Source organism: Dendrobates tinctorius, unplaced genomic scaffold (genome assembly GCF_039654945.1).
Source record: "Dendrobates tinctorius isolate UK_male_01 unplaced genomic scaffold, ASM3965494v1 ptg000357l, whole genome shotgun sequence".
Taxonomy (NCBI): Eukaryota; Metazoa; Chordata; class Amphibia; order Anura; family Dendrobatidae; genus Dendrobates; species Dendrobates tinctorius.
This window is the reverse complement of record NW_027362023.1, coordinates 837,501-850,870: the sequence shown is the minus strand read 5'-3', so window position 1 is coordinate 850,870 and position 13,370 is coordinate 837,501. Positions and strand designations below refer to the sequence as shown.

Sequence of the window (13,370 nt, the reverse complement as noted above, 5' to 3'; positions counted from 1 at the left end):
TATAACCCCCAGACATTACATCATATGTGACTGATATCAGCCCCTCTTATAACGCTCCAGCACTGATATAACCTCCAGACATTACACCATAATGACTGATATCAGCCCCTCTTATAACGCTCCAGTACTGATATAACCTCCAGACATTACATCATATGTGACTGATATCAGCCCCTCTTATAACGCTCCAGCACTGATATAACCTCCAGACATTACACCATATGTGACTGATATCAGCCCCTCTTATAACGCTCCAATACTGATATAACCTCCAGACATTACACCATATGTGACTGATATCAGCCCCTCTTATAACGCTCCAGCACTGATATAACCTCCAGACATTACACCATAATGACTGATATCAGCCCCTCTTATAACGCTCCAGTGCTGATATAACCCCCAGACATTACATCATATGTGACTGATATCAGCCCCTCTTATAACGCTCCAGCACTGATATAACCTCCAGACATTACACCATAATGACTGATATCAGCCCCTCTTATAACGCTCCAGTGCTGATATAACCCCCAGACATTACACCATATGTGACTGATATCAGCCCCTCTTATAACGCTCCAGCACTGATATAACCTCCAGACATTACACCATATGTGACTGATATCAGCCCCTCTTATAGCGCTCCAGTACTGATATAACCTCCAGACATTACACCATATGTGACTGATATCAGCCCCTCTTATAACGCTCCAGTGCTGATATAACCCCCAGACATTACACCATATGTGACTGATATCAGCCCCTCTTATAACGCTCCAGTACTGATATAACCTCCAGACATTACACCATATGTGACTGATATCAGCCCCTCTTATAACGCTCCAATACTGATATAACCTCCAGACATTACACCATATGTGACTGATATCAGCCCCTCTTATAACGCTCCAGCACTGATATAACCTCCAGACATTACACCATAATGACTGATATCAGCCCCTCTTATAACGCTCCAGTGCTGATATAACCCCCAGACATTACATCATATGTGACTGATATCAGCCCCTCTTATAACGCTCCAGCACTGATATAACCTCCAGACATTACACCATAATGACTGATATCAGCCCCTCTTATAACGCTCCAGTGCTGATATAACCCCCAGACATTACACCATATGTGACTGATATCAGCCCCTCTTATAACGCTCCAGCACTGATATAACCTCCAGACATTACACCATATGTGACTGATATCAGCCCCTCTTATAGCGCTCCAGTACTGATATAACCTCCAGACATTACACCATATGTGACTGATATCAGCCCCTCTTATAACGCTCCAGTGCTGATATAACCCCCAGACATTACACCATATGTGACTGATATCAGCCCCTCTTATAACGCTCCAGTACTGATATAACCTCCAGACATTACACCATATGTGACTGATATCAGCCCCTCTTATAGCGCTCCAGTACTGATATAACCTCCAGACATTACACCATATGTGACTGATATCAGCCCCTCTTATAACGCTCCAGCACTGATATAACCTCCAGACATTACACCATATGTGACTGATATCAGCCCCTCTTATAACGCTCCAGTACTGATATAACCTCCAGACATTACACCATATGTTATATCTCAATTTCTGCCACAAATTTGTGCAGAATTAACAAAGGCAAATAAATTGATCCATAAAACCAATCATTTATTAATAAATTTCATAAAAAGATTTTTACAAGGAAATTTCTCAAGAAAACCAAGTCCATGTGCTATAATAGGTGCTCACAGAAATTAGGCTTTATGCAAAATGATCTACAGTGTCTTAAATAGGATATTCACTGCTTATTAATCGACTCCTTTTACTCTATATGTATTTTGCTTCAATCCAAATAAAGGAAAAAACCCAATGATTCCAGCAGCCGAGGGAACAAATCCTTAGTTCAACAATGTATAACGCACAATGCTATAAGTAGGTAACGATTCCACTAAGTTCCCGCCGTGCTAATCCTGAGTGGGGTCATTATAATAGCGCTCAAATAGCAGCGACTTTTATTAACAATGCTTCCTATATAAATTACAAATGCCTACAAACAAAGGTGCATATAATTCTTAATGCATAAGCTAACTCCATTATGTAGATGTTACTCAATTGTTATAGATTAAAGCAACAGCCTAATTGTATTGGCCTCAGGGAAAACTGCTCCTGGATTCAACCATGTGGGTGCTTAATGCATAGTACTACAGGAAATCACCTCTTCCTTATTTACCCTGCTCCATGTGCCTGCCCTGCTAATCCAAAGGAAAGTGAGCTAATCATACATAATGCAACAGTGCTTGACATTAGTAACAACTTACATGAATGACATTCCTGTGGCTCTCTCCTACACGTACCCGGCAACCCGGCTCCGCTCTCTGCTCCGCTCTCTGCTCTTTGCTCCACTCTCTGCTCTCTGCTCCGCTCTCTGCTCCGCTCTCTGCTCTTTGCTCCGCGCTCTGCTCTTTGCTCCGCTCTCTGCTCCGCTCTCTGCTCTTTGCTCCGCTCTCTGCTCCGCTCTCTACTCCGCTCTCTGCACTTTGCTCCGCTCTCTGCTCCGCTCTCTGCTCTGATCTTTGCTCCGCTCTCTGCTCTGCTCTTTGCTCTGCTCTTTGCTCCGCTCTCTGCTCCGCTCTCTGCTCCGCTCTCCGCTCCGCTCTCCGCTCTGCTCTCTGCTCTTTGTTCCACTCTCTGCTCTGCTCTCTGCTCTTTGCTCCACTCTTTGCTCCACTCTTTGCTCCGCTCTCTGCTCCGCTCTCTGCTCTTTGCTCCACTCTCTGCTCTGCTCTCTGCTCTTTGCTCCACTCTTTGCTCTGCTCTGCTCTCTGCTCCGCTCTCTGCTTTTTGCTCCACTCTCTGCTCCGCTCCTCTGCTCTTTGCTCCCCTCTCTGCTCCGATCTCTGCTCTGCTCTGGTGCTCCGCTCTCTGCTCTCTGCTCCGCTCTCTGCTCCGCGGCTTCGTCTTCATTTGTGTCTGATTTTTCTTGTCTTCAGAGATTTTGGGAAATTAAAATGTAAATGAAAACAAAAGGACAAAATCAACTGGAAAAGTGCGAAACGCCGTCCCCCATTATAACTACAGCTATGGACGATTGTGACCAATCACCGGGCCCGGGACTGTCTGCCCCTCCTCCACCATGGACATTACACCTCCCCCCGCAGTCGCAGGTGGAGATTTGCTACACTGTAGCAGCTCCTTGTTGATACATGACAACTATTGACTGAGACCAGAAAATGGTTGTCAGACTCCACCCACTTATGGCATGTCTCTATGCAGTCATGTGACAACTAAGCCCCACCCATGCGGAACATGATGCCTCATGGGACACCAGAGATGTTCTCCTCGTTCGCCCCAGTACTATCTCTCGTCTGCTGTGAGCAGTCTCTGCCGCCCCATCCTGTGTAGCATCGACACTGGAACTGGGGCCACACGGCGTCCATGTCAGGGCGCGTTCGGTGGACCACGTAGCCTTTTCCCTGAGGGTCCTTTTCAATAGTGAAGATTCTGGGGTCCAGGTGCAGGTGGTCATCGAAATCCAAGCGTCTGCGTACACAGCGTCCGTTCCCGTAGCACCGGTCTCTGCTGCACATCGATGCGGCAACGGTGACGTTCTTCAGGTAGCGGCCCAGAGTTTCTTCTACGTACAACTTCACAGCCAGACAGGAATCCTGCAAACGGCAGCAAATGGGGTCACGGCAGGCGAGGAGCCCCCAAATCACCAGCCCCATCATGACGGGAGTGAAGCCCCCAAATCACCAGCCCCATCATGACGGATGAGAAGCTCCCAAATCACCAGCCCCATCATGATGGGAGAGTAGCCCCCAAATCACCAGCCCCATCATGACGGGAGAGAAGCCCCCAAATCACCAGCCCCATCATGACGGGAGAGAAGCCCCCAAATCACCAGCCCCATCATGACGGATGAGAAGCCCCCAAATCACCAGCCCCAACATGACGGATGAGAAGCCCCCAAATCACCAGCCCCATCATGACGGGAGAGAAGCCCCCCAAATCACCAGCCCCATCATGACGGGAGAGAAGCCCCCCAAATCACCAGCCCCATAATGACAGGAGAGAAGCCCCCAAATCACCAGCCCCATAATGATGGAAGAGAAGCCCCCAAATCACCAGCCCCATAATGACGGAAGAGAAGCCCCCAAATCACCAGCCCCATAATGACGGGAGAGAAGCCCCCAAATCACCAGCCCCGTCATGACAGGAGAGAAGCCCCCAAATCACCAGCCCCACAATGATGGAAGAGAAGCCCCCAAATCACCAGCCCCATCATGACCCATGAGAAGCCCCCAAATCACCAGCCCCGTCATGACGGGAGAGAAGCCCCCAAATCACCAGCCCCATCATGACGGGAGAGAAGCCCCCAAATCACCAGCCCCAACATGACGGATGAGAAGCCCCCAAATCACCAGCCCCATCATGAAGGTAGAGAAGCCCCCCAAATCACCAGCCCCATAATGATGGAAGAGAAGCCCCCAAATCACCAGCCCCGTCATGACAGGACAGAAGCCCCCAAATCACCAGCCCCATAATGAAAGGAGAGAAGCCCCCAAATCACCAGCCCCATCATGACGGGAGAGAAGCCCCCCAAATCACCAGCCCCATCATGACGGGAGAGAAGCCCCCCAAATCACCAGCCCCATAATGACAGGAGAGAAGCCCCCAAATCACCAGCCCCATAATGATGGAAGAGAAGCCCCCAAATCACCAGCCCCATAATGACGGAAGAGAAGCCCCCAAATCACCAGCCCCATAATGACGGGAGAGAAGCCCCCAAATCACCAGCCCCGTCATGACAGGAGAGAAGCCCCCAAATCACCAGCCCCACAATGATGGAAGAGAAGCCCCCAAATCACCAGCCCCATCATGACCCATGAGAAGCCCCCAAATCACCAGCCCCGTCATGACAGGAGAGAAGCCCCCAAATCACCAGCCCCATCATGACGGGAGAGAAGCCCCCGAATCACCAGCCCCAACATGACGGATGAGAAGCCCCCAAATCACCAGCCCCATCATGACGGGAGAGAAGCCCCCCAAATCACCAGCCCCATAATGATGGAAGAGAAGCCCCCAAATCACCAGCCCCGTCGTGACAGGACAGAAGCCCCCAAATCACTAGCCCCATAATGAAAGGAGAGAAGCCCCCAAATCACCAGCCCCATAGTGACGGAAGAGTAGCCCCCCAAATCACCAGCCCCATAATGACGGGAGAGAAGCCCCCAAATCACCAGCCCCATCATGACGGGAGAGAAGCCCCCAAATCACCAGCCCCATAATGACGGGAGAGAAGCCCCCAAATCACCAGCCCCATCATGACGGGAGAGAAGCCCCCAAATCACCAGCCCCATCATGACGGATGAGAAGCCCCCAAATCACCAGCCCCAACATGACGGATGAGAAGCCCCCAAATCACCAGCCCCATCATGACGGGAGAGAAGCCCCCCAAATCACCAGCCCCATCATGACGGGAGAGAAGCCCCCAAATCACCAGCCCCATAATGATGGAAGAGAAGCCCCCAAATCACCAGCCCCATCATGACCCATGAGAAGCCCCCAAATCACCAGCCCCATCATGACAGGAGAGAAGCCCCCAAATCACCAGCCCCAAAATGACAGGAGAGAAGCCCCCAAATCACCAGCCCCATAATGATGGAAGAGAAGCCCCCAAATCACCAGCCCCATAATGACGGAAGAGAAGCCCCCAAATCACCAGCCCCGTCATGACAGGAGAGAAGCCCCCAAATCACCAGCCCCATAATGATGGAAGAGAAGCCCCCAAATCACCAGCCCCATCATGACCCATGAGAAGCCCCCAAATCACCAGCCCCGTCATGACGGGAGAGAAGCCCCCAAATCACCAGCCCCAACATGACGGATGAGAAGCCCCCAAATCACCAGCCCCGTCATAACAGGACAGAAGCCCCCAAATCACCAGCCCCATAATGATGGGAGAGAAGCCCCCCAAATCACCAGCCCCATAATGACGGGAGAGAAGCCCCCAAATCACCAGCCCCATAGTGACGGAAGAGTAGCCCCCCAAATCACCAGCCCCATCATGACGGGAGAGAAGCCCCCAAATCACCAGCCCCATCATGACGGGAGAGAAGCCCCCAAATCACCAGCCCCATCATGACGGGAGAGAAGCCCCCAAATCACCAGCCCCATCATGACAGGAGAGAAGCCCCCAAATCACCAGCCCCATAGTGACGGAAGAGTAGCCCCCCAAATCACCAGCCCCATAATGACGGGAGAGAAGCCCCCAAATCACCAGCCCCATCATGACGGGAGAGAAGCCCCCAAATCACCAGCCCCATCATGACGGGAGAGAAGCCCCCAAATCACCAGCCCCATCATGACCCATGAGAAGCCCCCAAATCACCAGCCCCGTCATGACGGGAGAGAAGCCCCCAAATCACCAGCCCCATCATGACGGGAGAGAAGCCCCCAAATCACCAGCCCCAACATGACGGGAGAGAAGCCCCCCAAATCACCAGCCCCATAATGATGGAAGAGAAGCCCCCAAATCACCAGCCCCATCATGACCCATGAGAAGCCCCCAAATCACCAGCCCCGTCATGACAGGACAGAAGCCCCCAAATCACCAGCCCCATAATGACAGGAGAGAAGCCCCCAAATCACCAGCCCCATAATGACAGGAGAGAAGCCCCCAAATCACCAGCCCCATAATGACGGGAGAGATGTCCCCAAATCACCAGCCCCATAATGACGGGAGAGAAGGTCCAAATCACCAGCCCCATAATGACTGGAGAGAAGCCCCCAAATCACCAGCCCCATAATGACAGGAGAGAAGCCCCCAAATCACCAGCCCCATAATGACGGAAGAGAAGCCCCCCAAATCACCAGCCCCATAATGACGGGAGAGAAGCCCCCAAATCACCAGCCCCATAATGATGGAAGAGAAGCCCCCAAATCACCAGCCCCATAATGATGGAAGAGAAGCCCCCAAATCACCAGCCCCATAATGACAGGAGAGAAGCCCCCAAATCACCAGCCCCATAATGACGGAAGAGAAGCCCCCCCAAATCACCTGCCCCATAATGACAGGAGAGAAGCCCCCAAATCACCAGCCCCATAATGACGGAAGAGAAGCCCCCCAAATCACCAGCCCCATAATGACGGGAGAGAAGCCCCCAAATCACCAGCCCCATAATGACGGGAGAGAAGCCCCCAAATCACCAACCCCGTCATGACAGGAGAGAAGCCCCCAAATCACCAGCCCCATAATGATGGAAGAGAAGCCCCCAAATCACCAGCCCCATCATGACCCATGAGAAGCCCCCAAATCACCAGCCCCGTCATGACGGGAGAGAAGCCCCCAAATCACCAGCCCCAACATGACGGATGAGAAGCCCCCAAATCACCAGCCCCGTCATAACAGGACAGAAGCCCCCAAATCACCAGCCCCATAATGATGGGAGAGAAGCCCCCCAAATCACCAGCCCCATAATGACGGGAGAGAAGCCCCCAAATCACCAGCCCCATAGTGACGGAAGAGTAGCCCCCCAAATCACCAGCCCCATAATGACGGGAGAGAAGCCCCCAAATCACCAGCCCCATCATGACGGGAGAGAAGCCCCCAAATCACCTGCCCCATCATGACGGGAGAGAAGCCCCCAAATCACCAGCCCCATCATGACAGGAGAGAAGCCCCCAAATCACCAGCCCCATAGTGACGGAAGAGTAGCCCCCCAAATCACCAGCCCCATAATGACGGGAGAGAAGCCCCCAAATCACCAGCCCCATCATGACGGGAGAGAAGCCCCCAAATCACCAGCCCCATCATGACCCATGAGAAGCCCCCAAATCACCAGCCCCGTCATGACAGGACAGAAGCCCCCAAATCACCAGCCCCATAATGACAGGAGAGAAGCCCCCAAATCACCAGCCCCATAATGACAGGAGAGAATCCCCCAAATCACCAGCCCCATAATGACGGGAGAGATGTCCCCAAATCACCAGCCCCATAATGACGGGAGAGAAGTCCCCAAATCACCAGCCCCATAATGACCCATGAGAAGCCCCCAAATCACCAGCCCCATAATGACAGGAGAGAAGCCCCCAAATCACCAGCCCCATAATGACGGAAGAGAAGCCCCCCAAATCACCAGCCCCATAATGACGGGAGAGAAGCCCCCAAATCACCAGCCCCATAATGATGGAAGAGAAGCCCCCAAATCACCAGCCCCATAATGATGGAAGAGAAGCCCCCAAATCACCAGCCCCATAATGACAGGAGAGAAGCCCCCAAATCACCAGCCCCATAATGACGGAAGAGAAGCCCCCCCAAATCACCTGCCCCATAATGACAGGAGGGAAGCCCCCAAATCACCAGCCCCATAATGACGGAAGAGAAGCCCCCCAAATCACCAGCCCCATAATGACGGGAGAGAAGCCCCCAAATCACCAGCCCCATAATGATGGAAGAGAAGCCCCCAAATCACCAGCCCCATAATGATGGAAGAGAAGCCCCCAAATCACCAGCCCCATAATGACAGGAGAGAAGCCCCCAAATCACCAGCCCCATAATGACGGAAGAGAAGCCCCCCCAAATCACCAGCCCCATAATGACAGGAGAGAAGCCCCCAAATCACCAGCCCCATAATGACGGAAGAGAAGCCCCCCAAATCACCAGCCCCATAATGACGGGAGAGAAGCCCCCAAATCACCAGCCCCATAATGATGGAAGAGAAGCCCCCAAATCACCAGCCCCATAATGACGGGAGAGAAGCCCCCAAATCACCAGCCCCATAATGATGGGAGAGAAGCCCCCAAATCACCAGCCCCATAATGACGGGAGAGAAGCCCCCAAATCACCAGCCCCATAATGACGGAAGAGAAGCCCTCAAATCACCAGCCCCATAATGACGGAAAGAAGCCCCCAAATCACCAGCCCCATAATGACGGGAGAGAAGCCCCCAAATCACCAGCCCCATAATGATGGGAGAGAAGCCCCCAAATCACCAGCCCCATAATGACGGGAGAGAAGCCCCCAAATCACCAGCCCCATAATGACGGAAGAGAAGCCCCCAAATCACCAGCCCCATAATGACGGGAGAGAAGCCCCCAAATCACCAGCCCCATAATGATGGGAGAGAAGCCTCCAAATCACCAGCCCCATAATGACGGGAGAGAAGCCCCCAAATCACCAGCCACATAATGATGGAAGAGAAGCCCCCAAATCACCAGCCCCATAATGACGGAAGAGAAGCCCCCCAAATCACCAGCCCCATAATGACGGGAGAGAAGCCCCCAAATCACCAGCCCCATAATGATGGAAGAGAAGCCCCCAAATCACCAGCCCCATAATGATGGAAGAGAAGCCCCCAAATCACCAGCCCCATAATGACAGGAGAGAAGCCCCCAAATCACCAGCCCCATAATGATGGAAGAGAAGCCCCCAAATCACCAGCCCCATAATGACAGGAGAGAAGCCCCCAAATCACCAGCCCCATAATGACGGAAGAGAAGCCCCCCCAAATCACCTGCCCCATAATGACAGGAGAGAAGCCCCCAAATCACCAGCCCCATAATGACGAAAGAGAAGCCCCCCAAATCACCAGCCCCATAATGACGGGAGAGAAGCCCCCAAATCACCAGCCCCATAATGATGGAAGAGAAGCCCCCAAATCACCAGCCCCATAATGATGGAAGAGAAGCCCCCAAATCACCAGCCCCATAATGACAGGAGAGAAGCCCCCAAATCACCAGCCCCATAATGACGGAAGAGAAGCCCCCCAAATCACCAGCCCCATAATGACGGGAGAGAAGCCCCCAAATCACCAGCCCCATAATGATGGAAGAGAAGCCCCCAAATCACCAGCCCCATAATGACGGGAGAGAAGCCCCCAAATCACCAGCCCCATAATGATGGGAGAGAAGCCCCCAAATCACCAGCCCCATAATGACGGGAGAGAAGCCCCCAAATCACCAGCCCCATAATGACGGAAGAGAAGCCCTCAAATCACCAGCCCCATAATGATGGGAGAGAAGCCCTCAAATCACCAGCCCCATAATTATGGGAGAGAAGCCCCCAAATCACCAGCCCCATAATGACGGAAGAGAAGCCCCCAAATCACCAGCCCCATAATGACGGGAGAGAAGCCCCCAAATCACCAGCCCCATAATGATGGAAGAGAAGCCCCCAAATCACCAGCCCCATAATGATGGAAGAGAAGCCCCCAAATCACCAGCCCCATAATGACGGGAGAGAAGCCCCCAAATCACCAGCCCCATAATGACGGGAGAGAAGCCCCCAAATCACCAGCCCCATAATGACGGAAGAGAAGCCCTCAAATCACCAGCCCCATAATGACGGGAGAGAAGCCCCCAAATCACCAGCCCCATAATGACGGGAGAGAAGCCCCCAAATCACCAGCCCCATAATGACGGAAGAGAAGCCCCCAAATCACCAGCCCCATAATGACGGGAGAGAAGCCCCCAATTCACCAGCCCCATAATGATGGAAGAGAAGCCCCCAAATCACCAGCCCCATAATGACGGGAGAGAAGCCCCCAAATCACCAGCCCCAACTTGACAGGAGAGAAGCCCCCAAATCACCAGCCCCATAATGATGGAAGAGAAGCCCCCAAATCACCAGCCCCATAATGATGGGAGAGAAGCCCCCAAATCACCAGCCCCATAATGACGGAAGAGAAGCCCCCAAATCACCAGCCCCATAATGACGGGAGAGAAGCCCCCAATTCACCAGCCCCATAATGATGGAAGAGAAGCCCCCAAATCACCAGCCCCATAATGACGGGAGAGAAGCCCCCAAATCACCAGCCCCAACTTGACAGGAGAGAAGCCCCCAAATCACCAGCCCCATAATGATGGAAGAGAAGCCCCCAAATCACCAGCCCCATAATGATGGGAGAGAAGCCCCCAAATCACCAGCCCCATAATGACGGGAGAGAAGCCCCCAAATCACCAGCCCCATAATGACGGAAGAGAAGCCCCCAAATCACCAGCCCAATCATGACGGGAGAGAAGCCCCCAAATCACCAGCCCCGTCACATGACTATGACGTTTGGGGGTCCCGCAGTATCTGCTCTCTTGGGGGGATACACTGTGAATTACAGTCGTGCAGATGTTACATCCACGGATTTTCCACCATTTCTGGGGCGGATTTCTCACAACTTGTCCACGTGGAAATCTGCAGCGGAGACCGTGTGTGGACTAGTGATGGTCATGACTGGGATGATGAGGGTTTGTTACAATGTATCAGTCTGGGGCCGGCTGCATAAAGCCTCATTCAGACGTTTGGGAACAGGTCCGTGCTCCCCTGTCTGAATGAGGCCTGAAAATGATCCTCTACACAGGTGTAACGAACCCTCAGCTGTGAGCAGCGCAAGAGTCGGTCAGCCACAAAGTATGATCACCTTGCTGGAGCTGTAGTCTGAGTTCCCCCATAAGATGACTCCAGTGGCCCCCAGAGCTGCGCTCTGCCCGATCGTCTGGATGAGATCGTCCTGCAGGAGAACCAACAACAGTATCACATAGGATGAGATACAGCTCAGCAGACAGTATCACACAGGATAGGATGAGATACAGCTCAGCAGTCAGTATCACAGGATAGGATTAGATACACGGCTCAGCAGTCAGTATCACACAGGAGAGGATTAGATACACGGCTCAGCAGTCAGTATCACACAGGAGAGGATTAGATACACGGCTCAGCAGTCAGTATCACACAGGAGAGGATTAGATACACGGCTCAGCAGTCAGTATCACACAGGAGAGGATGAGATACACGGCTCAGCAGACAGTATCACACAGGAGACGATTAGATACACGGCTCAGCAGTCAGTATCACACAGGAGAGGATTAGATACACGGCTCAGCAGACAGTATCACACAGGATAGGATGAGATACACAGCTCAGCAGTCAGTATCACACAGGAGAGGATTAGATACACGGCTCAGCAGACAGTATCACACAGGATAGTATGAGATACAGCTCAGCAGACAGTATCACACTTTAGAATAGTAACATATTTATCAAGGCCGAAAAAAGCCCTGTGTCCATCCAGTTCAGCCTATATTCCGTCAGAATAAATCCCCAGATCTCCGTCCTTCTAAAGAACCTAATCACTGTCAGATACAATCTTGTTACGCTCCAGGAAGACATCCAGGCCTCTCCTGAACCCCTCGGCTGAGTTCGCCATCACCACCTCCTCAGGCAGGGAATTCCAGATTCTCACTGCCCTAACAGTAAAGAATCCTCTTCTATGTTGGTGGAGAATCCTTCTCCCCTCCAGACGCAGAGAATGCCCCCTTGTGACCGTCACCTTCCTTGGTATAAACAGATCCTCGGAGAGATATTTGTATTGTCCCCTTATATACTTATACATGGTTATTAGATCGCCCCTCAGTCGTCTTTTTTCTAGACTAAATAATCCTCGTTTTGCTAATCTCTCTGGGTATTGTAGTCCCCCCATCCCCTTTATTAATTTTGTTGCCCTCCTTTGTACCCGCTCTAGTTCCATTATATCCTTCCTGAGCACCGGTGCCCAAAACTGTACACAGTCCTCCATGTGCGGTCTAACCAGGGATTTGTACAGAGGCAGTATAATGCTCTCATCATGTGTATCCAGACCTCTTTTAATGCCCCCCATGATCCTGTTTGCCTTGGCAGCCGCTGCCTGGCACTGGCTGCTCCAGGTAAGTTTATCATTAATTAGGATCCCCAAGTCCTTCTCCATGTCAGATTTACCCAGTGGTTCCCCGTTCAGTGTGTAATGGTGATATTGATTCCTTCTTCCCATGTGTATAACCTTACATTTATCATTGTTATATCTCATCTGCCACCTTTCCGCCCAAGTTTCCACCTTATCCAGATCCATCTGTAGCAGAATACTATCTTCACTTATATTGACTGCTTTACATAGGATTAGATACAGCAGACAGTATCCCACATTAGATTAGGATTAGATACAGCAGACAGTATCCCACATGCTGGATTAGATACAGCAGACAGTATCCCATATGCTGGATTAGATACAGCAGACAGTATCCCACATGCTGGATTAGATACAGCAGACAGTATCCCACATGCTGGATTAGATGTGGTGGATCAGAGCACATTATCCTTACCCATGTGAGGAAGTCCATGCTGTAGGTGTACACGATGCGGGCATATGGCAGGATCGGGAGCTCTGCGCCCGCTGGCAGCTGGGACACTCTGATGGCTTCCTCCAGCCGGTGCCTGATGAATGGCCGCACGTTCTCCGAGCCCTGCAGCTCTTTCTCCAGGTAGATTTGCGGGTACAGGGCCCGGCTGATGTTCCAGAGCCAGGTCTGCTGGTCGTTCCTGTGCACCTCGTCCC

The 13,370-nt window shown here is 51.9% G+C and overlaps 1 protein-coding gene across 1 annotated transcript in view; it reads right to left on the bottom strand.

The window, feature by feature from the left end:
- Positions 1-2,845: 2,845 nt before the first annotated feature.
- Positions 2,846-13,370, bottom strand: part of LOC141075474 (hyaluronidase-1-like) — an 11,807-nt gene continuing 1,282 nt past the window's right edge. The window contains exons 1-3 of the mRNA XM_073562549.1: positions 13,138-13,370; positions 11,424-11,513; positions 2,846-3,677 (exon numbers count right to left, since the gene is read on the bottom strand). The exon at positions 13,138-13,370 is cut by the window's right edge and continues 1,282 nt beyond it. Of these exons, the coding sequence (XP_073418650.1) occupies positions 3,327-3,677; positions 11,424-11,513; positions 13,138-13,370 (674 nt within the window). The 3' untranslated portion in view covers positions 2,846-3,326. The remainder of the gene's footprint in view (positions 3,678-11,423; positions 11,514-13,137) is intronic.